Source organism: Hyalella azteca, unplaced genomic scaffold (assembly GCF_000764305.2).
Source record: "Hyalella azteca isolate HAZT.00-mixed unplaced genomic scaffold, Hazt_2.0.2 contig1935, whole genome shotgun sequence".
NCBI classification, from domain to species: domain Eukaryota; kingdom Metazoa; phylum Arthropoda; class Malacostraca; order Amphipoda; family Hyalellidae; genus Hyalella; species Hyalella azteca.
This window is the reverse complement of record NW_025932227.1, coordinates 119,737-143,966: the sequence shown is the minus strand read 5'-3', so window position 1 is coordinate 143,966 and position 24,230 is coordinate 119,737. Positions and strand designations below refer to the sequence as shown.

The following is a 24,230-nucleotide window of genomic DNA, read 5'->3' as shown; positions in this document are numbered from 1 at the left end:
AAGGCTATTCTCTATACAAAGAGCTATTTTTCTATAGACACCACTTTAAATTCACGACTAATTCATATAATCTTTATTTATTCGGAAGCAGCGCCCAACACACCACTTGAATACCTTTATTAATCAAATGTATAATTTTTTCGACTTCAGCACTTAACACTGCACATAATTCACGCATTATAAGTCAAATCTTTAATCATGGTTGGATTATTGATTAAAACTCAAATAATACCGTTATTCAATTGGTAAATTAAATAATAAATTATAAATTTAATTTTTTATTATTCAAATAGAAGAGTCGACAATAGCGGCGGCAGAGCGCGTTTTCAACTGGTAAATTAAATAATAAATTTAAAAATAATTGTTTATTATTCAAATAGAAGAGTCGACACTACCGATAAATTGAATAATTAATTATAAAATTGTTTTTATTATTAAAATAGAGGAGTTGACACTAGCAGCGACCGAGCGCGTATTCAATTGGTAGATTAAACAATAAATTTTAAAACTTATTTTTATTATTCAAATAGAAGAGTCGACACTAGCGGTAAATTAAATAATTAATTATAAAAATTGTTTTTTTTTATTATTAAAATAGAAGATTCGACACTAGTGGCGGCAGAGCGCGTTTTCGAGGGGGAGGACACACTGGCCCTCAGTCTGGCCGCCATGCATGACCGCCACCTCGCGGCGGTGGCCGCCAGGGAGCACCAGCTACAGGACCATCTCCACGCCTGGCTCGCATCCACGCTACAGACCACGCAGCGGTGGGTTATTATTGTTATTAAATAAGCATTTTCATTATTATTATCATATATTTAATTATTTTTTGCATTTTCATTATTGTTATCATATATTTAAATATTTTTTTTACACATTTTTATTTACATTATTTTAGATTATTATTACATTGTACATTATTTATTTACTTAGTTACTTACATTATACATTATTATTATCATGTATTTGTTTATTTTTTTACCCATTTTTTTTTCCTTTATTTAGATTATTTTTACATTATACATTATTTATTTACTTAGTTAGTTGCATTATACATTGCATTGTTATTATCATATATTTAAATTATTTTATCATGACCCATCTTCAATATCATTTATATTTATTACTTAGGTTATTTTTACTACAACATGTGTTATTTTTTTATTCGGTCGCTGGTATAGGGGTAGAATTTAGCCTTTACTATCACAGTTGGACCGGAAAATTTAACGTGGCAAGTAAAATCTCTAGCATTATACCAAGGAGTGAAGAAAAATCTGCGAAGAAGTAAGTATTTTGTGTTGCAGAAATAGAATTTTTATTTGTAATTTTTAAATTATTAAATTTCACCCACACCGCAGGCGAGAGTGGCGGCGACATCGCCTGCGTGTGCAAGAAATCAACGCCATTGCAGACGGACACAGACGACGTCTGCAGGCCGCTGCAGATATCGTCTGTGACTCAGGCGACTCGTGACTGCCACACAACAGGCGAACGCAGACGACGTCTGTAGGCCGCTGTAGATATCGTCTGTGACTCAGGCGACTCGTGACTGCCACACAACAGAAGAACGCAGGCGACGTCTGCAGGCCGCTGTAGATATCGTCTGTGACTATAACGACTCGTGACTGCCACACAACAGACGAACGCAGGCGACGTCTGCAGGTTGCCGTAGATATCGTCTGTGACTCAGGCGACTCGTAGGCGACTCGTTACTGGCTGACTGCCACACAACAGACGAACGCAGGCGACGTCTGCAGGCAGCTGTAGATATCGTCTGTGACTCAGGCGACTCGTGACTGGCTGACTGCCACACAACAGACGAACGCAGGCGACGTCTGCAGGCCGCCGTAGATATCGTCTGTGACTCAGGCGACTCGTGACTGCCACACAGCAGACGAACGCAGGCGACGTCTGCAGGCCGCCGTAGATATCGTCTGTGACTCAGGTGACTCGTGACTGCCACACAACAGACGAACGCAGGCGACGTCTGCAGGCCGCTATAGATATCGTCTGTGACTCAGGCGACTCGTGACTGCCACACAACAGACGAACGCAGGCGACGTCTGCAGGCCGCTGTAGATATCGTCTGCGACTCAGGCGACTCGTGACTGCCACACAACAGACGAACGCAGGCGACGTCTGCAGGCCGCTGCAGATATCGCCTGTGGCTATAATATTTCTGTGAATGAATGATATGAATGTGAATGTGGTGGAATGTTTAAAGGTAAACGCTGGTGAAAATGGTAGCGACTGTCGCCTGCCTTCACTAACTGTTTTTGCGAGAAGAGTAAAAGTTTATCTACGAAATTTTGAGACGGATATTAATCTTAATTATTAATTATTCAGCGTTGGCAAGCGCTCTACACAATTTATTATTTTGAAAATGGATTTTTAGTCTCAATAGTCACGAATCAGCGATTGTATGTAGTGATATAAGGTTTGAAATTATCGCTTCTATTCACCCGCTAGAGATTGGAATCAGTATTATTTTAGCAATAATTTTGAATGGTTACTGCCGGGAACTTATCATTCAAATTGTCTCATGGAGGCTGTGAGTTTTACAACGACGAATGATTAAAACGATTCAGTTGCTTGATGACCGAGCGTTGAACGATGATCTTTAATTTAACGACATTTTCATGCTCGCCTAATTGATTATATATTGCGAATTGATTGATTAATCAATTGATTGATTGATCAATTTTAATTGATTATAAATCCTTTCGTGGGTTAATTCTTGTTCCATACGAAATGGTAGATAGTCGATTCTATGACTCAGAAATATTGTTATTTTGTCTAAATGTATAATAAGTATCACTTATTTTGCAGTTTAATTGTGCAGCCTACACTTTACTCTACAGAAGGCGACATACAACACAGGTTAAGAAAACATATATTACAAAACATTCGAGTATGAACTTATCAACTAAATCAAGAGAACAATCCACCTGGATAAACTCGTAATAAAAGAACAATTTTTTTCTTTTGGTTAATTGCGTATATTAAAGTAGTTAATAGTAGGTACCGATTTATACAGAATCTATGTGGGAATTGTACACATGATACTTTGGAGAAAATTTTAGAGATTTATATTGCTTTGGCCCTAAATATACTTCCTTGTTAGTCTTTTGATATCAAATTTTAAATAAACGCTTTTTGTCTCACATCTTCATCCTGAATTAATTATAACCAGAACATATATAATATATCATGCTCAGCTAATTACCCTCTTAAATCCTAATGAAACAATACTATTCTGTACATTTACCAACTAAACTGAAATTAAATACTCAGCCGGACTGGATTAAAATAAGTATTCTGAGTTTATGGCAAAGCTGAGAATTTTCAGGTATGACTGCATATTGATTCTAGTACATATATACGAGCGCAGCGCGCGAACTAGTCATTTACTAGTCGCCAGGCTATATACGTACGAGGAGCGTCCATTGGACGAAACCATTATATTCTAAATGATATACATAAATAGTTGAGTACATTTGAGGGGATATTTGTGCGATATACGAAGAGTTATTGCAGGACTAAATAGTGATCATCAGTAAAAATAATTCGACGTAGAATCATTCGTTGTAATGACAAGACTTAGCTCGTTGAAAGATGTCAGCGCGTAAGCGGCCTGCTGGACGCTATAAAGAAGAAAATATTTAGATGATTTGTTTGCAATTGTTTGACATTTGAGAGAAGAACCTAATTAGAAAACATTGTAGAATGCCGACCATAACACACAAAAACCATGTGAATTTATTAACCTGGCAGATATACATCAATTACTCAAGTTTTAGTGACCATTTAGTGACCAATAACATGAAAATTTTCTGTGGCCTAAACTCGCGAACGCAATAAATAGAAATTTAATGTTCTTTAAGAAACGAATTACACAGACGACATATAATATCATCTTGTACACAAAAATTGAAAATGTAAACTATTTTCTTGACTGAGTTAGGTTTATATCATAACTGAAATAGCAAGAATTGTTCACTGGAAACCAAACTTAGAAATGACTCAACAGGGATTCATTCAACAAAATGTATAAAATATAAAAATGAATGAACGCTCGTCTATAGGAGCTATGTCCTGGCATGGAAAGTTCCTTATCATATTTGCAAAAGGCAATATCATACTATTAATTTTCTATTAAAATATAATTAATTAACTTTTTCGAAGGCTAACAAATTTTTATTTAGGTAACATTTATTCACTATATCATTGAAAAAAACGCATCAGCGTTATAGTTTTAGCAAACTCTTTTTGAATAAATATCGATCATTTATGAAGACTACAATTTTCTTGCGAAACATCGCCGTTGCAACATTAGATGCCTGGGGCGCCTATATAGAATGACCCAAAAAAAACTTCAGTGAATTTTCAGTATTCAGTAATTCGAATACGTACGAGGAATTACATAGAAAAGCTCCCAGTATAAATCCAGCAATATTTTTTGCACTTCTCCAAAAGAATTTGCTGTTAAAGCAAAAAAAAATTATGACAACCAGCAGAAGTGTCTTTTGCAAATGAAATATGCCGTACAACCTGACTATACGAGATGTTGTGTTTAGAAGCGATAATATGACATGACTTAAAATAGAAGGAAACCTATATATAGGTTTTCGTTTATGTATTTAGTTTAGATCATTATTTATCTGTAATCAAGTTACTGTCCGTGCGGACGGCTACTGTTGTTATATATCGCACTCATACTCCTGCTATTTTATTCTGAATATATATTTTGAATGTTTTAGGGTGGTTTATGGGTATATTTTCAATCAAAACCAGTGAAAAATTGTTTAAAAATGTCAACTATTTATATTAGTTTCATTTGAAGTTCAAATGCAATATATCACATTCATGTTGCCATTCTGAATTATATGTAAGAAATGAAGTTATGTAAAATTAGACCATTTAGATTACTATACTACAACAATCCATTAGAATAAAACACTCGCCCAGTCAGTCAAAAAAATCTGCTCTTGTCACCAGCGTTGTGAAGCTCTTTGGAAGATGAGGCTGAGGAAATTGAAAACAGCGATTTTCAGTTAGTATAAACATAAGTGAATAATATTCTTTCAATCAAATACAGCTGAAATGGGCAGTCAATGGATTCACCAAGCTTCATTTGAGAAATAAAGTTTGAGTATTTCATAATATTGAATAATTTTCGAAGGCATTAAGCGTCATCTATATCGCTCAGTCAATTTTACGAAGAATTTGTCAAGGAAGATGATCCGTTTTCTCTCACTGAAGTTACATGACCAGCATAGCACGTTATTCAATTACTTCATTTTTATTTGCAGAAAAATATTGTAATAAATGCATCCATTTGATATTCTACACTACCAAAGTCTGTAAAACATTGGGCATTGACACTTCACATATACGAGATTCAGACGTCTACAAATAAATACTTGGCACTTCACCACCATTTATTAAGAGCTTGTAACCACCCTGCACTCTTGGGATTAGATTCTGGGCATTAATAACGATGTTATTTCGGATTGAGTAGATCGCGATTTTAAGTTGCCAGCCTCCATTTGATATGATTTATTCCTCAAAAACGTCAACTTTATAGGCTGGTTGACTTACTATTGAAAAATGTTCGAGAATCTAACCCCGTTGACGTTCATGCATAAGTGCAAGAAACCAAATAAAGTACGGCAGTCGGCGGCACACAAAATCTAGCCTAGGTTTTTGTACAAGGCTTAGAGGTTTCAATTGGTCATCGCTGCTCCGGTGGGAATGCGATGCTTGGTTCTGCTCTCCATGAATTGGGCGATGCGGCCGTTGGCTTCTGAAGGATNGTACAAGGCTTAGAGGTTTCAATTGGTCATCGTTGCTCCGGTGGGAATGCGATGCTTGGTTCTGCTCTCCATGAATTGGGCGATGCGGCCGTTGGCTTCTGAAGGATGGCTGGGGCCGTTGGAGATGAGGATGTTCTTGCTGGACGAGAACGAGTCCTCCGAGTCCTTGGCCTTTACAGGAGCGGCAGATGAAGGTTTCGGCTGCGCGACAGGAATAATAATTTAACAATTAGTAAAATCTTCCGGGTGGTTGTTTGCGCTTTAGAACATCCATAATAATTGACTTCATATTGATTTAATTACCTGGTTGGTAGGAGGAAACTGTCGGAAAAATGATTTACTGAAGGAAATGAGTTTTTAGATACATTAGAATTAAATGATCAGTACCGGGTATTATTCAATTAATTTATCATTTGTGCATATAGCTAACGCGACAGAGATAATATAATACGTACAGCGCAAGGTAAATGGTGAAGCAGAGCACTTTATTTTTCAGCTTTCACATGCACAAAAATATATATAGCAACATTGCACACATTATGGCTTAACTACTACAAGTGATGCTGACACTGCCACAGCATATTTANTTAAGTGAATCAACATTGCACACATTATGGCTTAACTACTGCAAGTGATGCTGACACTGCCACAGCATATTCGTATAAGTTTATAAACAAAATAGGATGATGGGTTCACCTTTTCCTCGCCAAAGAGGTAAGCCCTGACGTAGAAGTTGATGAAGAGGGCGAAGAAGATGAAGGCGTACAGGAGCGTCCATAGGACCAGGCTCGTAGGAACTCCTTCACACGGGAACACCAGCAACTGTGCACAATATTTTACTTTATTTTCTAGATAACAAAATAAATGGCGTGAGAATTCTTACTGTGTTCGCATTTTCATTGTTAATTATTTTAGCGTTTAGTAGTGGTGCAATAAAGTAATCATGAATTTTTTTGGATGGAAAATTATTTTATTGGAAAGAAATGGTTTAGAATAAGTACTACTCAATCAATGGTCCGATGACTTAATTCTTAGGCTTGTGCCAAGCAAGATTCTTTACCTATAATTATTGTCAATCAAGATAACTAAAGACATAAAAATTAAACTCTAATGAATGATTCGAAAGCCTATTCAAATAAATTCATCTATGCTTTAGAGCTTGGAAATCTGTTAAATGCCTTTTCAAAAATTTCGGTCAGGCAAAATTATGCTATGACTTCATACATCTCAACAAACAGATATGGTACTGTTAGCACAACTCAACTATATATACACCACGTAATTTTTAAACCTTATGACTCTGCCATCAGATTGATATAACCCATATAAAAATGAATTCTTATACCATAAAAAATTAGTGACGTACTTTGCCGGCCCCATAGCAACTATGTATATGGGTCAAACGCACATTGTACATGCTTGTCGTGAAGTAAGAGAGGCCATGCATACTTATCATGTTGTGACTGCTCTTAGGGGAATAATTTATCATTTTAGGCATGTTGATCATCATTATTATTCGTTACACTGCGCGATCTTGAAGGCTTGCAGACTGACGATGTAGAATTGGTATACTTTGCAGTCATTGAATCTATTACAATAACAAAAAGTTGCCGCGTATTCTCAAGGTTGGATTCATTACACGATATGGGTTTACATACTGGGGTTATCAAACAATAAGTATTAAATATTAAAGGTTTCGATTTTTCAATCCTCATCATTCTATCTGAATGTAATGAGCCAGTGCTTGAATGGATAAAAAATATTCGGAGTTTAACTTCTGCTTCGAGTAATAAATGATCTTTTGCATTATTCACCTGTTTAAGAATTTCCCGAGTTTTTAGAAAATAGAGCTTACCACAAAAGCACAACTAAGTTCAAGGGCTTTTCATTAAATTCGCTTATCAAGTACAAAAATTTACTGATATCTAAATCGGTAGTGCCAGAGTCCTGAGGCCTTCCTATAAAAATTTGATTAGTACATGTTGCGTCCTAAGCACAAGTAGCAACCTAAGTACAAGTAAATGTCCGAGTACATGGATGAGTACTTGAGTACTTAGCCATGAGTACTCTTAGCAGCCGATTTCTCGTCTGGGATTGATGGATTTAGTCTTAGCGGCCGATTTCTCGTCTGAGATTGATGGATTTAGTCTTAGCAGCCGATTTCTCGTCTGGGATTGATGGATTTAGTCTTAGCGGCCGATTTCTCGTCTGAGATTGATGGATTTACTCTTAGCAGCCGATTTCTCGTCTGGGATTGATGGATTTAGTCTTAGCGGCCGATTTATCGTCTGAGATTGATGGATTTAGTCTTAGCAGCCGATTTCTCGTCTTGGATTGATGGATTTTATCTTGGTACTTAATCCTAATCTTGGTACTTGGTAATCTTGGTATTTGTTTGGGACATAGCAGTCCCAGGTCTCGATGGATCGCCGCCTCTGATTATCGTTCATCCGCCCTGATTTGGGCCACCTGATGCACGATGCTGTTGCTTGCTTCTCGCCGCTTCAAAATCCCTCAGTGATTGGCTGAGGTAGTTACGAATTTCTAATATTTATGAGAGTTATACGTCACCAGGATGTAACCTACCTGAGCAGCATGCAGGAAGATGAGGACGAACTGCGTCAACTGCAGCTTGGTGAGGTATCTTTTCCACCAGAGGTATGGCTGCATGCGCGGCCCGAACGCTGCTAGCAGGTAGTACGTGTACATGACCGTGTGTACGAACGTGTTCAAGAAACCCATGAATGTGATGTGGCCGCCTGAAGAAAGAATTTGTTGAGTACGCTGAAAATAACTAATGTTCCAGAATTGTATGGAATAATAATGGGATATTATAAAATTCAGTTCAAAAATGTGAAAATTTTTTGAAGCAACAAATTCATATTTAAAAAAAGCTCATGGGAAATTATTAAAAGCTACCACGAACAAATTTATACACAAATTTAGGAATTATGGTAAGGATGCGATGTATTTATATAGGAGCTGCAAACATTATGGAGGGTGCCATTGATAACCGAAGACTGACTGGCAAAATTATGTGGCAAGGGAAATTGTAAATACCTTATATAATTTAAAATAATAAATATTATTATAGCCATTTTGTTTGAATCTTGAAAATAACAGTTTATTTGAGCCCGAGCTGCTATACTCAGGGCTAGTTGATAGATTGAGTTATTAGTATCAGTTATAAACGAAAGAGCTATTTTACACCAGATCGTGAAATGAAATAACTATTTATACAATTTATTGTTCATGTATGACGCCGACCACTCGATTCGAGCAATTTCCTGTGAGTACCTTTATTCTTGGACGTAAATAAATGTTGATGATGTTGGGCCAACGTAAGAGTTGTCATTTAACTAAAAAATGTTCCCGTATACAAACAAAAAATGAGCTCTCGTCTGTTCGTCCATCTGTCCGGGTCCAGGGTCCAGATTGTGCTTTAATTTAAAGCATCTAGTGGATTGTTCGTCCCAGATCGTCGTCACTGTCAGTCCCGAGTCAGCAGCCCTGGCAAGGATACTTCACCATTCATGAGTAGCATGTTTGTATACAGTGAACAATTCACCATTAACGAATAGCAAGCGTGTTAACAGTGAACAAGTCACACGTCGAGTTCATGGACAGGGTTGGCGTTGCCTGCAACATTGCAGCGCAAGCCAGGCCGTTGTCAACATTCAAATTCGTTGACAACTCTCAAATTCAGTATTATTTCAAGTATGCAAAATATTGAAATTTTTCAAAATAATAGGCGCAATTAGGTGAAAAAATTATCAAGATGTAAGCCTGTACTTTAGGCTTACGTCATTCTTCCTGATCTTATGCACAAAGTAGGACAAGAATTATGCATGCAAAAAGCGAGCGCATTGCTGATGAGCTCCTATGCGGACGTAGATCTTCCTTCGTAATGCATTAACCTATAAACCATTCACTGCTTTCTAGTCAATCAATATTCAGATGATTCAGGCAGAAAGAAGGCTAAAACAAAATTCAAGTGGAAAGAGAAAAAAGTAATGCCTAAATTCATTCAACTCAATTCTCTTTGTGTTCAATTCAGAGCATCATTACACCTTTGTTCACAAATTTTAATATTGTGTGGAGACCATAGCAAATTACTGCGAAATATACAAAAGAAAAACTACGAAATATACAAACTATTCATTTATGTAGTACAATTGAAATAAGTGATATCGCGCTGGAAGGACGAGACTGGAGCTCAAGGCTCTACTTTCACTCTACCCATACGCGGTACAAATGTTAGCGTATAATGGGTATGGGCGTGCCAAGCGTATAAAGCCATCCCAGTGCCGTGTCTCTATTGCAATTGCTATGCATTGGGCACATGAAGCCTGAGATAAGTAATTCAAACATTATACTTTTAAGTCATCGTACAGTTTATTTGCGTTTCAATCTTCGGATCTTTTGATCAAACTATTTGGGCAAACGAAAACTGTAGTTTCAATCATTTAGCATTCATCTGGAACGAAAGACTTCAGTTTTTTAAGACCAATTGATTTGAAGTTGTAAAAGAAATGTCAAATTAAGAAATGAATAATTATCAATTAAGAAACTTAAAAAATGATGCATTTAGAAATTACAAACTTTGAATTAATCCTTACAAACTTTGATAGATGGCAGCCGTCTGTTTAATTTTTTTTTGTCCTATTACTTCACTAGCGAGAGGTCAGCTCAGAAATATTGCGCGAAAAGCAATAAATTCCACAATAGGACAAACAATAAATTCCACGACAGAAGTTTGAGTCTACATATCTGAAAATACAGAGCGTATTATAGATAAACTATTATATGACGTTATATTGAATAAATTGAAGATACTTTGGGGATGGTTTTTCATTGGAGAGCGTATATCGTTTTGAAACTTCTAGTGAATGAAGCCATTCAAAAGTGAGGGAAATAAGAACCCTCCAAACACAAGGTTAAATTAGGAGTGCACATCTTGTGGGACGCTGGCCAGATAAAGATGTGCAAGAGGGGATATTGTATTTATTTGTCATTATTATTATTTTAAATATTTCCTGACAAATATTATATTAAACCGGCAATTTGTCAGGAAAATGCGTATTTATGATAAATCGATAGATGCTTGTAATATGTAATATATGTACGGCTTAGCTGCATGTGTGCAAACCAAATTCCAAGAAGGTGGCCGTACGCACGCAAGAGGGGGCAACCTACACACAAAAACTGGACCGACCGTAGCCCCAGTCGCAAAAAGTCTCTCGTTACACACACTTTCACCTTTCACTGGGCACTGAAAAAATGATGACCTTCACATGTCTCCGTAAGTCGGTCACCAGAGTCGGTCGAATCGATTTGGTAATTTAGCAACATTTTTTTTTGTTACCCTCAGTGCGATCCTTAAGTCGGTCAAACGACAAAAAGTCGGTCGTCACCAGGAAATGCATGATGCAAGATTCAAAATAAGGTAAATATATACATGAGGGCACATGGATTGCCATGACGGATAAATGATAGACTCTGCCATCTCGAGCGTAGTTCTGTCTTGGTGTATACGTGCCTCTAAATTGCATGTTTAATTGCTAATTATTACAAATTACTAGTTTAAAGGAAATTTCACGCACATTTCACGATCACGTAAAAAGTCTGTGTTGAATTCGTTAGTCGAATAAATGGTAGTGAAAATAAAATAAATTTGAAATATGATATACGGTTATACGGTATCGAAACATGAAACATGTTTTTTGCACTAAAATGATATTATAAGATATCAGTCTAGCTAAAATGGCGATAATAGTTCATTACTCACCTGGAGTGTGATGGATGCCGAACCACATAGACATGAACATGCAGCTGTGGTGGATGACATGCAACATTGTCACTTGACTCAGTTTGCCTCTGAGGATGAACAGGGCCTGCGCAACAAAAAATTCACTTTGATTGTACTTGTAATTTTATAAGTTTCAAACTGATTGTGAAGGAGTTGGTCTCTGAATCGTTTGCAATGAAGATAAGGTGATTTTACGCAACGTTTTAATTATTTTTTTTTCAACACTGGTGAAAATTAGCGACTGATTTCGTTCCTCTGGCATGTCACTATACCCTTTGTTTCGTGTACTGGGTACGATTTAAAGATGAGATTTAAAAAGATAATAGGCGACTGGTTAATATCTGGGATTATTCATAGCAATTTCAGTGTTTAATATTGTAAATTTTAATTATGGAATACGGTAACGATTTAGACCTAAAACATATATAAGTTCAGTACAAAAATTTGTACATTTTAATAAAATGGAACAATTACTGTAATCATAGAATTATTATTATTAGTTTTTTTAATATCGATCCGAAAATAAGCATCATTTAAAGATTTTAAATTGGATACGTGAAAGTCTTGACCATTAATAACGTTGCTTCATTTGATAATTACTCTCAGCAGCAACCTCGAGAAGACGTTTAATGATGCGCTTAAGCCTTTCGCTGTCACTGGATCACCTTGACCTAGCGTTAACCGGCCAACAGATGGCGTGCTGCTCGTGTCCCTTAGCGACTCATTGACTTATAATCTCTTAATGATCCACTTCCTTGCTAGTTAATTTGGTGACTTTAGTTCCTGATTTCTCCTCAAGATAACAAATTTCTAGCTACTCTTTAGTTGTTACGATTTTACTGTAGAACCGTTGCTCTATTTTTATACCAAAGTTTCGTTCAATTTTTTTTTTCAGCTCAATTAAGCAAAAATCTTCTCGAAATTTTCCGCTCGTATGTCACATACGCAATATTCTATTCCATGTATATTTAATAAAATTATATTCATAACTACACTACTTCGATTTTTCAGCGTCGTTTACGTGAAATTATGTCATTTCCAGCATGATTTTATTAGCGTTAAATCTATTTTTGATCCAATTTTAACCTCTGCCTCTTAATTACTACTGATTTGACCTTTTGAAATTATAGTGAGCTTATTGCATATTTATTATCTATATATATTATAGTATTATATAGCATTTTTGACCTAATGAAATTAGAGTGAGAAAATAGCATATTAATTATCTAAATATATTATAGTATTATATAGCATATTTGCCCTAATGAAATTATAGTGCTACACTTAGAGAAATGAGTCTGACTTCATACAGGGTGAACCAGAATTAAGTAACCCTTTTAATTTGTTAATAAATAAAAAACTAAGAACGTTATGAAGTTGAAACTTGTTTTATTTAAAAGAAGAACATTTTTATGGTAATATTGTTTCCTAGTTTTTAAATATAATATATTTTAAATGCCCACCACAATTGTTTTGACAAAATAGGGCTCTTCTCTTCGTTGCTTTCATAACCTTCATCAGTAATTTCCCAGGTTTCCGTAAATTTTCGATAAAGAGATTTAATTGCTTTTTTTGGAGGACTGATTCTTGGTTTGAAACGGATCCTGTAATCACGTTGAACTTCTGTTATTGACATCGTCCTGATGTAGGTTTGCAGAATTTTCGTTCTTTCTTCTTTGCTGTAGCGAATGATGATGAAAATTTAAGGCTTGATAATTAAACACAAATTTAGCAAGCTATACAGGATAATGACGTAACTATGATACCTACAATATTACCATAAAAATGTTCTTCTTTTAAATAAAACAAGTTTCAACTTCATAACGTTCTTAGTTTTTTATTTATTAACAAATTAAAAGGGTTACTTAATTCTGGTTCACCCTGTACAAACAGTGACGCACTTGAGCCCTGGTCAGGGTTATCCAGACCCAGTTCGGCATAGCAACAGGGTGTAGCAGTGCAACTTTTGCTTTCTGCTCGTGCTCTGGGTAATACAGTGTGTCAAAATTTGGACTATAATATCCGCTCAGTTTCTGAGTGTATATTTGTAAAAGCGGAGCACAAATGTTAGCTTTTCAATTATGATTCAAAGTGACATGCGCCGGGGTTACACAAAATAAGGGAAGCACCTGAGAAATCCACCATATATATTTCAGTTTTATTTAGGTCCACCTTTAAATTAAAATTGAGACAATTAATTAATTGAGGCAATTAAAGTGTCTATTTTCATACAGACATTCATATTATTTGTTAATTGTTTACAAAGGAATTTTAACACATTCTTCAGTTAAAAATCACTCCAGCTTTTTTAGTGACGATGGTGGCGCGAACCGACTTCTGACTTGCATCTCTAAATTCGTCCATAAATGCTCGCTAATATGGTGAATGTAGTGGCCAAATGAGATGCTCAACTTCAGTAGAATGTTCATTGTATAAATTTTTATCAACTTCAGCTGTATGGATCAGAGAATTATCAACTTGAAAGATGGCGTTCTCCTCCGGAAACAGTGCTTGAACCATTGAATGAACTTGGTCATCCAAAATTCCTAAACAGTCACGGCTGTTTATTCTTCCTTGAAGATAAATCTTGGTCCTCCGGATTTTCAAGAAATAGCATCTGCAGATCATTACAGATGCCCTGTCGTGTTTTATTGTTGGGAGGAGGCAGTCGTGATTAAATTACTCTTTTAGCTGTCTCCAAAGGTACAGTTGGCCAGAGGTTGAAAATAAGGTAAACGATGATTCGTCAGAGAAAATCACGTTTTTCCGCTGTTCGAGGGATCAATTCTGTAGATTTTTACCCCCACTATAAACGCCGTAAAACATTTGTATTTGAAGCCAGAGGTTTTCTAACAGCAGCTCTTAATTCCATAGAATCCAGATCTGTGCAGCTCTCAGCGGACAGTCTTTATGGAAACTGGGTTCTTTATAGGTGTCCATTGAGGTTTGCGGTAATTTTAACAACTGTGGTATTTTGATTATCCCTCACAATTTGATTTAGGTACCGACGGTCTCTCTTAGAAAACGTCGACTTTCGGAAAGACCTGTGCTTTTCTGAGGATGTTTTTCCTTCTCTTTCAAAAGCAGTCATTACTTTTGAGACAATACCTCAAGAAAAGTCAAGCATTCGGGAAGTTTCTATCACACTAACACCTGTCATATGGGCACTAACAATATGGCCTCTTTGAAATTCAGAGAGGTTTGCCATTTTATAGGTTATAGTTTAAGTTATGGACACAAAAATTTACTGAAAATATCTTTGCAAAGTTAGGATATTAATTAGCAGCAACAACAAAACATAAAATATGTCACGTTTTCATTGTTTATAACATGTTCAAACATTATGATATCATAATGTCAGGTGTTTTTTTATTTTGTCCAACCCACGTAAATAAATCTCAGTATTTATAAATTTGGTGACTTTCAAGGTTACGATCGAGTTTGATTTATATGACCAAACAGTGAGGTTTTTTGTATTGGTTAACATGACAGTGAACAAAACTCATTTGATACATTTCAAACTTGTACGTCAATTAAACACAATTATTTTTTGCTTCAGACAATTATGAAAAATCGCGCATTTTATTCGCAAATTAGCAGAGAAATTTACAATTTTGCATCTTATTTTGAATTGCTCAGCTTCCTTTTAGCTTGTAGGAGCTCTTTTAAATCTGCCGTCTCATCCCCACAAAATTCAAGGGCTCTCTGTAGACCATCATGATTCTCGTTTTTAGTTGTCGGTACACATTTACATGATTATACGACTATAAAAATATCAGTAAATGCGGAGTAAATGCTAATTTTTACTTACCGTGTCGACGAAATCTAGTAGTTTGGAGAGGAAGAACCAATGAGCCACTCTGGTCATCTGGAAATAGGTCGAAAAAATTTGAATCAGGAGCGTAATCAAGAAGAGTGAGACAGGGCAACTATATCTGTCGCCCTGTATAAAAAAATTAAGACAATTTCTGTGCCGTTCCGAAAGAAAAATGAAAAAACATATAAGCCAAAATAGTTTAAATGAGTTGCGTTAATATTCAGTATCGAAAAAATTATTCGTTACCATGCAGCGTTCGCAATTCGACCAAAGTCATCCTCTCAAGCAACGTAACGAGCCACCGCAGGTCATATAATCTCTCTCATTATCTCCGACAGAGTATTTTTCATATTTTTCGCTGAGTCATGAAACTGGTTTAGAGGTTGTGATATTTCAAGCTCTGAAGGTTATCGTAACACAACAATGAGAATCGTATTTTGAAATTTTGCGAACTGCAGCTCGCCGAAACCTTGGTTGTTGTGAAGGCTCCGCTCTGATTGAGGCCCAATCCGCAAACACGGACGGGTTCTCTGGTCAGGCAAAGTTCTTGACAGTATTTGCTTTGCTGCATTTTTAACTCATTAACGTTGAAAATTCTAGATTCTTCGATTTTTTGAAAAAATATGATCAAGTTTGAAAAAGTTGTCTTTAAGAAGTGTTTGTAGGCTTGATAGTCACTACATTTATTAATGAAACCACTTTAGACTTCGATACTATATATGGCGTTATGGTCGTATTTGATGTGGTACTATTTTATTCCAGTCATTACTCACCCTGACGGCTTTGTTACTCAGTGAGTAATCGCAAGGCTGGCAGGATGGTCTATAACTCCCCTTGACGCCTATTACTCAATCCTATTACTCACCCTGACGATTAAATTACTCACCCCTGACGCCTATTACTTAACCCTATTACTCACTCTGACGCCTATTACACAACCCTATTACTCACCCTGACACCTATTCCACAACCCTATTACTCACCCTGACGCCTATTACTCAATCCTATTACTCACCCTGACGCCTATTACTCAACCCTATTACACACCCTGACGCCTATTACTCAACCCTATTACACACCCTGACGCCTATTACTCAACCCTATTACTACCCTGACGATTAAATTACTCACCCTGACGGCTTTGTTACTCAATGAGTAATCGCAAGGCTGGCAGCGATAATTGTAGTCGAAGAACCAACCCACAAGTCCTGTCTGTGGGCACAGAAATATCTCTTTTTGAATTATCGTGGATTGTTAAAAAATCGCAATCAACAGACAAGGCCAAATAAACGAGTGGATGATAGCACTTGTTTTTTTTTATTATCAGTTATCAGTGTTTGCTTAACTTTTCCTAGTTAATAGCCATCATAACAGTTTCAATTATAGGCGATTCATTTAGTTTCACTAACCAGCGGTTTCTTATAAGACTACTTTATATTATAATTGAGCAAGATCGCAACTATTGATAGCATGTATTTCCAATGGCTTCTTGGATGAATTACGTTCATTATGATTAACATAAAACCTCAGTCATAAAACCGTCAACATAAACATAAAACCATACCGTCTTAAAATAACCATAAACGAAGTCGCTCTAAAATCTAGTCTACGCACTCCTCCCTAAAATGAGCGCAAATAATAGCAAATAACGAGCCGAAATTATTAGAACGTAAATCAAAGTGTTTAGATAAACAATTATATATGACCTCTATTGAATTAAGATTAAGGATGATTCGAGCGGAGATCATCTTGGAGGTGACTTTAAAACAGCACCATTACATATGGATGAAATAATATAGTTTAATTATCATTTTTTAAACGAATGATAGAACTTTCAAATAAAACTAACAACATTGAACTAATTATTTCCACTATTTCCTCTTAATTGATCTGGACTCACCTCAACGAACATGTACAAGGAGAAGACCACCTGAAAAAAGTTGTAAGCGATCATGACGCCTTTGAGCTGCATGGGCTTCCTCCCCTCCATCCACCTCGGTCCCCAGACCACCGACGCCAGGATGTAAGTGACAGAAATTACAAGCATGCCTATTGGGTTCTCTATTAAGAGCCATCCTTTAACTCTGGGGTCTAGGGGGAAGTCTTTGTAGGCATAAGTTCCGCAGGCGATGCCCATCATGAGGACGAGCAGCGGCGTTACGGCCGCATTGTACGTGCCAAGTCTGTTGTTGGTCTCGACTTTGTGTTTGGCGGGCGGGAGTTGTTCTGCAATGAGGAAAATCTGTTATCAGTGGGTGTTATTGACCGAGATGAGGGCAATATAACTAAAAAATATCTAAACACAGTTGTTCTGCAATGAGGAAAGTCTGTTATTAACGGGTGTTATTGACAGAAATGAAAAAAAAAACTAAAAAATATCTAAACGCAATTGTTCTGCAATGAGGAAAATCTGTTATTAACGGGTGTTATTGACTGAGATGGGAACAATGTAACTAAAAAATATCTAAACACAATTGTTCTGCAATGAGGAAAATTTGTTATCAATGGGTGTTATTGACTGAGATGAGGGCAATGTAACTAAAAAATATCCAAACACAATTGTTCTGCAATGAGGAAAATCTGTTATCAATGGGTGTTATTGACAGAGATGGAACAAAATAACTGAAAAACATATTTTTAAAGTATTCTGCACAGACAAGATAATTTTATAGAAATAGGCGATTTATTAAAGATAAACATTGCACGAGAAGCTTCACTGCGGCGCTTGAATGATAAAACATAACCCGGAAAGAAGTTTGTGTTATGGCAGTCAGCTTAAAGAATTCAAAAAATTTAAAAATGGAGTAAGGAATTATTATTTAAAATTTGTTTTTCAAATTGAGACTTTTTCTCGAGATTTGCATCTGAAGAAGCAAATCCTAACACATTTAAATTAAAATGCTGAATTTTGAAACAAGAGACCAAGAAAGGTGATTACATTTAATATTTCCTCGACAGTAGCTTAATAACTAAAGCTACATCTCAAGCATTCCCCAGCGCATACAACAAGTGAAAGATTTAAGAAATTTAGAATTATTTTTCGCATTCCTCAATACTACACAAATTCGGAATGAATTTCTCTTTATAATATTAAAATTTATCACCGCGAGTTCACTTCAATCCGGAACTCTGCCTGAAGTTGATTTTGAACGCCGCTCACGATGTTTCCTGGCTAGCGCGAGTTACTCATAATTCATATGTTATCAGATCAACGTACTTGCTATTCGCAACGCGTAGGAAATGCTGGATGTGGTATATTTAATTAATTAATTAATCCAATTTAATAAAATCTCCATTAAGGTCATCATAACCATCCTGACTTTTTATTTTTTTTATAAATTGTACCCATTGTTGATAGGAATAAAAAAAATTTCAAATAAAAACTGTATAATGTCATAATAGAACTCTACGGAAGAACCATCGGCCTGTTCAGAAAGAATTATATCAACGTTGCTAGCGGCCTTGTTTAATTGGCAGACATAAGTATAGTAGAGGCCTTGTTTATTGGCAGACGTAAGAACGCCAGGTTTGATCGGTATACGTTCAGTAATAGTTTAGCTACCGGTCTCTGTTGTGGCCATCAGGTGCTGGCTCCGGTATACTCTCGCCTTCGAAGCTTCCGCTCACTGCCTTTTGGTCGGATTGCGTTAACAGAATTCAGTGTTGCTGAGAGAACAAGTCGGCTGACAGGTTTTTCCAAATTCCGGCCTTAATAACTCAGTGTTCGTATATGAATAACTGGACTAGGCTTCACTCAGTAATTCTTTCTGGAAATGTTCGTCACACTCCGTAATGTTCGTCACTCCATATTCGCAGCATTCGTCGCACTCTAGTCCCCAATTTCCTGCTATTCGTTATCCGTCGACCTCAATATTTACTAGAATTTGAAACAAGAACCAACACCAGGAGCCGCGGCTATAAACTAAAAAAACTGCTCTGTAACTTATCCACGCGACATTTCTTCTCGCTTCGAATTACCGACATGTGGAACAGCCTCCCCGATTACATCGTTGGCGCTCCGAGTATGAACGCGTTCAATAACAGACTAGATAAAGCTATGGAAAACTATGGTTCAGCCTTGAAATGCCTAGCACCATATCGAACCCGGTGCAAGTCTAGTAGCTACTTCAAACTATCGTCAGTCATGAAAAGATCCGGTCAAATGACGCGATTTTAGATCTTCTGTGAACAAGTAACGAAAAGTTCCTGAATCGGCGACAGNCAGGAATGCAGAGATGTTAATAATTACCTAGAAAGTGGCGTGTCGCATATTTCCGCTTCAATGCTGAGATAGATTTTATGTGCTTCGTTGCCTATATTCCTTATACATAGAAATTTTTATTTGATTCAGAATTTTCGATAGGCATAGACTATAATCTTAAAATTTGTTTAGATTTTTTAAGCTAGACATCATGCTATCCAACCGGTACGTTCATCAGTGCCTATTTAATTGGCATTCATATTAATTGATCCGAATGTGGGATCAATATAATATAAAATTTTACAAGCCAAATAAATACTTTCCAACATTATTTTCCTGAGCCATAAATTGCCATAAATTTGCTGCATCTTTATTACATAGGAATATTTAACGTCTCGACATCGTCTAATTTGCCGACCAATGTACCGCTATACGTAATTACCGCCGTCAACTTGAACACTGATAAGGAGGCTCCTTCCCTACATCCTTTATTGTGACAACTTTCTTCAGCCTCGACATAGTTTGCGCAGTCCTTTGCATTCCTTGGACTGGATCACTTATTATGGGCACAGTTATACAGATTGTTTCACTCTAAAAACCATGGAATATTTAATACTCTTATTTAGTTATTTATTTGGTTATTATTTATTTATTTAGTTATTTAGTTCAGACTGCCTTTAGTGTAAAAGACGTTTAGTATTCTACTTGTCTTCCGCATCAAATGACTCAATTATTATGCAGCCACACTTTATGATTCGTGCTATAAGTTTCAAATATGTCATTTGATCAGCTAAATGATTGAGTATATTAACTAAAATATATGTAGTTTCATTTATTTTCTTGTGTCTTTATCAGCAAGCGCGATATTAGCTCAATAGTAATTCCTTATGTTTGTCTGATTATTGCTCTAAGCTGACGTTGGTTCTGTACTGTACTATTCTTGAATTTTGTCAAGTTAACCGTAAGTGCAAAGATTAACATAAAAATATAACTCAGTACTCACTGCAGTGAGTGACACAGAGCGCATTTTCTCGTCGACGAAAACTTGAGGTCACGGACGGACAGACGGACGGACAGACAGACATACGGACATGGCGAGCACAATAGTGCATTTTTTCCATAAATGAGAAAATGCGCTAAAAATGGGCCACACTTAAGAAATTGGTTTGTTCAGTTAAAGCTTTGAGTGGTAAATGTTTTTTCAGTTTTTTAGGACTCGAAATTTCCGTATGTTTCTTGCCGCATAAAATCCATAAACAGATTTAAGCTCTAACAGATCTAAGTTCTAAGTACATGTTTGGCTTAGTTATATGATTTAAAAAGCTTAGATGGGCTCATGGCTTCAATTAAGTTGATGCAAATGCTTGCGAGTTTTAAATGTTTTGATTTGTGCATGACAGGTTAGTTCAGGAAAGATTAAAATTGTAATAAAATTATGATGTTTACTAAAGAATTTTAGATACGATTAAAAAAGTTCAGAGTTCTTGCCGCGATTGATACGAAATAATAATGCAATTTCAACATCAGTGCTCGTCCGAGTTCCGCATTTGGCCACAACGAAACACGGAATCACTCGGGGTTCCGATTCATGGATATGAACTTAATTGTTCGTAAGAATCGAGTTCGTCGAGGTGTGATTGCTGCTTAATGATATGATGCTATGATATATAAAGAGCCTGCAGCTTTAAACATGGACATTGCGACATGGTGGATCAATCGGTCAGTCAACCCTCAGGGTGACGCTCGCCAATTACAAAATAGAAACCGGTAGAACGAACATCCTCTTCAAAATTATATGGTTCAACGTTCTTTGGCGCATTTTGGACTGAGATGCATTTAGCACAATGCTGGTGTGTATTTTTTAAGGCATAGTAGAATTTTTAAATTTAGCTTGGTATTCGTTGCTAATGATTCTGAATTTTTAAACATGAATCGTCTTTCCTCCCTACAGCACTGAAGCTATGTTTACGTAAACCCCAAATTTTCCATGATCAGTGTTGGATTTTTAATCACCGTTTTAATCACCGTTTAATCGTCGTTGTTTCATCAATAATGCTGCATTAATAGGGCCACCATAGTTTTTCCCCAACTTTAAATCGCGTACAGGATATTAGTGTGCAGAAAATTCTCGGATAAACTGAACTCTTCCATGTGTGCGAGAGTTACACCGCAACTGCAGGATGCGCTCTCCTGGGTACCAATCGCGTGGTCGGCGTTTGTTGTGAAAGGTCTTGTCTCTTAGCGCTAAAATTCCAGGCAAAGCTGCCAATGACGCACATCTCTTAGCTTACAACTTTCCCGTCTATATATGAACTTAGGGTACATCTGATTACTGAAGCTGCGCTTAGAGAAACGGGTAAGACTGTCATAACGGTCATGTATTTTTCCCCATTTGCGTGGGTCATCCACATGCGTGGGTCATCGTGGGTCCTAAAGTAAAAAATATATATCAGTGTTTAGCACAAAATGTTGTCTTGGATACATCTGATTACTAAAGCTGCGCTTAGAGAAATAGGTAAGACTGTCGTAACGGTCATGTAATTTTCTCCCCTTGCGTGGGTCAACCTGACCCAGTTTGGTATGGCAAAAAACAAATCAGTACAAAATGTTTGCCACTATTTGGATAATATTACCCATGCATTCTTCTGGGGTAGTCATCGAAATACATACCCCATCTTGCCGCTTTCACGAGGCAAGAACTCTGAACTCTGTAATCATTTCAGCTGAACTCTAGGTACCTCAGATTACCCTAGTTGGTGGTCGCATTAATATTTATATTATATAATGTAGCGCTGGCAATTGTTCTCGGTGTGCAAGCAGGAAAAAATGCAGGGTTGAGGGAAGATTTTAACTAATACTTGGTGGCAAAACGTGCATGATGACTCAGCAGCGTGACTGTTCGATTTTTGAATTAGTACGAACAATTAAATTGATTGGACAATTTACTCAAAAGTTCTCAATTTTCTGAAGGATGCCATCAACACGTACGTAAAGAAAGACATACCTATAATTTTAATCTGGAAAGTAGTTTACAGTTATTCATAATATGAAAGCATACCAACATACAAAGCAGCAACATCGCGAGTGCAGAATTAATATATTCAATTATATTTCTGTTCGTTTCAATATACCTGCCGAAACAATTCCTTATCCAGGTCAAAAGATGTAATAATAAAAGCATTCATTAATCTATTAACGATAGCTTTGATTGGAATTTCTTTTGATCTGAATAATGAATTTTTCATTAGCGGTGCGTGCAAAACGTTACGCACCATATGACGAGTACATGAAACAAAGTACGTTAAACTCACCATACATTATTTTAAAGAGAAAAATCAAATATATTTTACCTGTGATATAAACCAACAACAAATAATAAAAATTTGTCTCGCTACTAGAATTACCACTATAATCATTGATTATAAGGCTTGATGAATTTATTACTTAAATTAATGTGGTTATTACGGTTAATGTTTAACTGATCTCGCACTTACGTCTGCCGCAGGGAGCTACGAGTTGGTCCCAGCTCATCTGGCTTCTGTCGCCGGTGTTGTTCGGAGCCATGCCGAAAATTTAGTAATTTTCTGTAGAAAAGAGTCCTTAAGTTCACGGAATTTCCGTGGCTACACTTAGAGCCTTAAAAGGAACTCTATCCGAGCACGTTACTCAATGTGTCAAACACAGATCATATTTGGTTATTTTTCATCCACACTCTGATGCATGAATATGCTGGTGGCTGTCTACACTTGGTAATTTCTGATGCCCCAGATGTTTTGGTGAATGTCTGGTTTGGTTTTTATGAGTAGTAAAAATCAAGGCACTTCCTAGTTTCACTAACAAAGTTTTTTGTTGTTACAGGTCAAATCTTAGAACGCCGATGGTCTACACAGGTGGGTTGGTTCTCTTAGGTTGCTTCCGTTATTTAAATTTTTTCAGTTCACTTGTTGACTCCGGATGTAAAATTTAAGAACTACGGAAACACCAAACGTCTAGGAATTAGTTTGATTTTTGAAAATTTTATCAAGTTGGTATTTTAAAATTTTACTATATAATCAATTATAAATTATTTCAGGTTAACAGTAGCTGAAAAAGATTAGAGATTAAATTAGTATGAGGGTTTATCGTACTTTATCATACGGACGAAAACCGAACGTGAAATGAAATATAATTTAACTATTGAATAACAAAACATAGTTCTCTTGTCAGCGCTACATTAAAAAATAGCCATTATAAGCAATATTCAATCATATAGGTAAGGAAAATCGAACAAAATTACGGAATATAGTTGCATTTTTGTAACTCTGGAGCTGATCGAATAATTATCAATAAACATACCCTATCAGCCAAATTGCTGCCGGCCGTTTGCCATTGACAACATGACTGTCGAGTCTTAATATATTATCAATAAGTATTTATATCGCAATGTTACTTTAAATTGAGTGTCGTGAGCGAGGTATACTTCGATCATGCTGCTCTTTTTACAAATTTTGCGAATTCGCTTGTGTTAAATTTGGTGGTCAACCGTTTAAGAAATCAACGCTTTTCATGGAACTTACTTACGTGGACTACCCACGTATGTAGTAAAGT

At 36.4% G+C, this 24,230-nt stretch overlaps 1 protein-coding gene across 1 annotated transcript; it reads right to left on the bottom strand.

The window, feature by feature from the left end:
- Nucleotides 1-5,816: 5,816 nt before the first annotated feature.
- Nucleotides 5,817-23,694, bottom strand: LOC108679899 (elongation of very long chain fatty acids protein 7-like). The gene is made up of 8 exons (XM_018168638.2): nucleotides 23,138-23,694; nucleotides 17,343-17,668; nucleotides 16,574-16,654; nucleotides 15,437-15,493; nucleotides 11,605-11,710; nucleotides 8,403-8,575; nucleotides 6,513-6,638; nucleotides 5,817-6,017 (listed from the first exon to the last, which is right to left on the bottom strand). Exons 1-8 carry the CDS (start codon nucleotides 23,205-23,207, stop codon nucleotides 5,835-5,837), a joined length of 1,122 nt encoding a protein of 373 aa, XP_018024127.1. The 5' UTR covers nucleotides 23,208-23,694; the 3' UTR covers nucleotides 5,817-5,834.
- Between the last annotated feature and the right edge of the window lie 536 nt (nucleotides 23,695-24,230).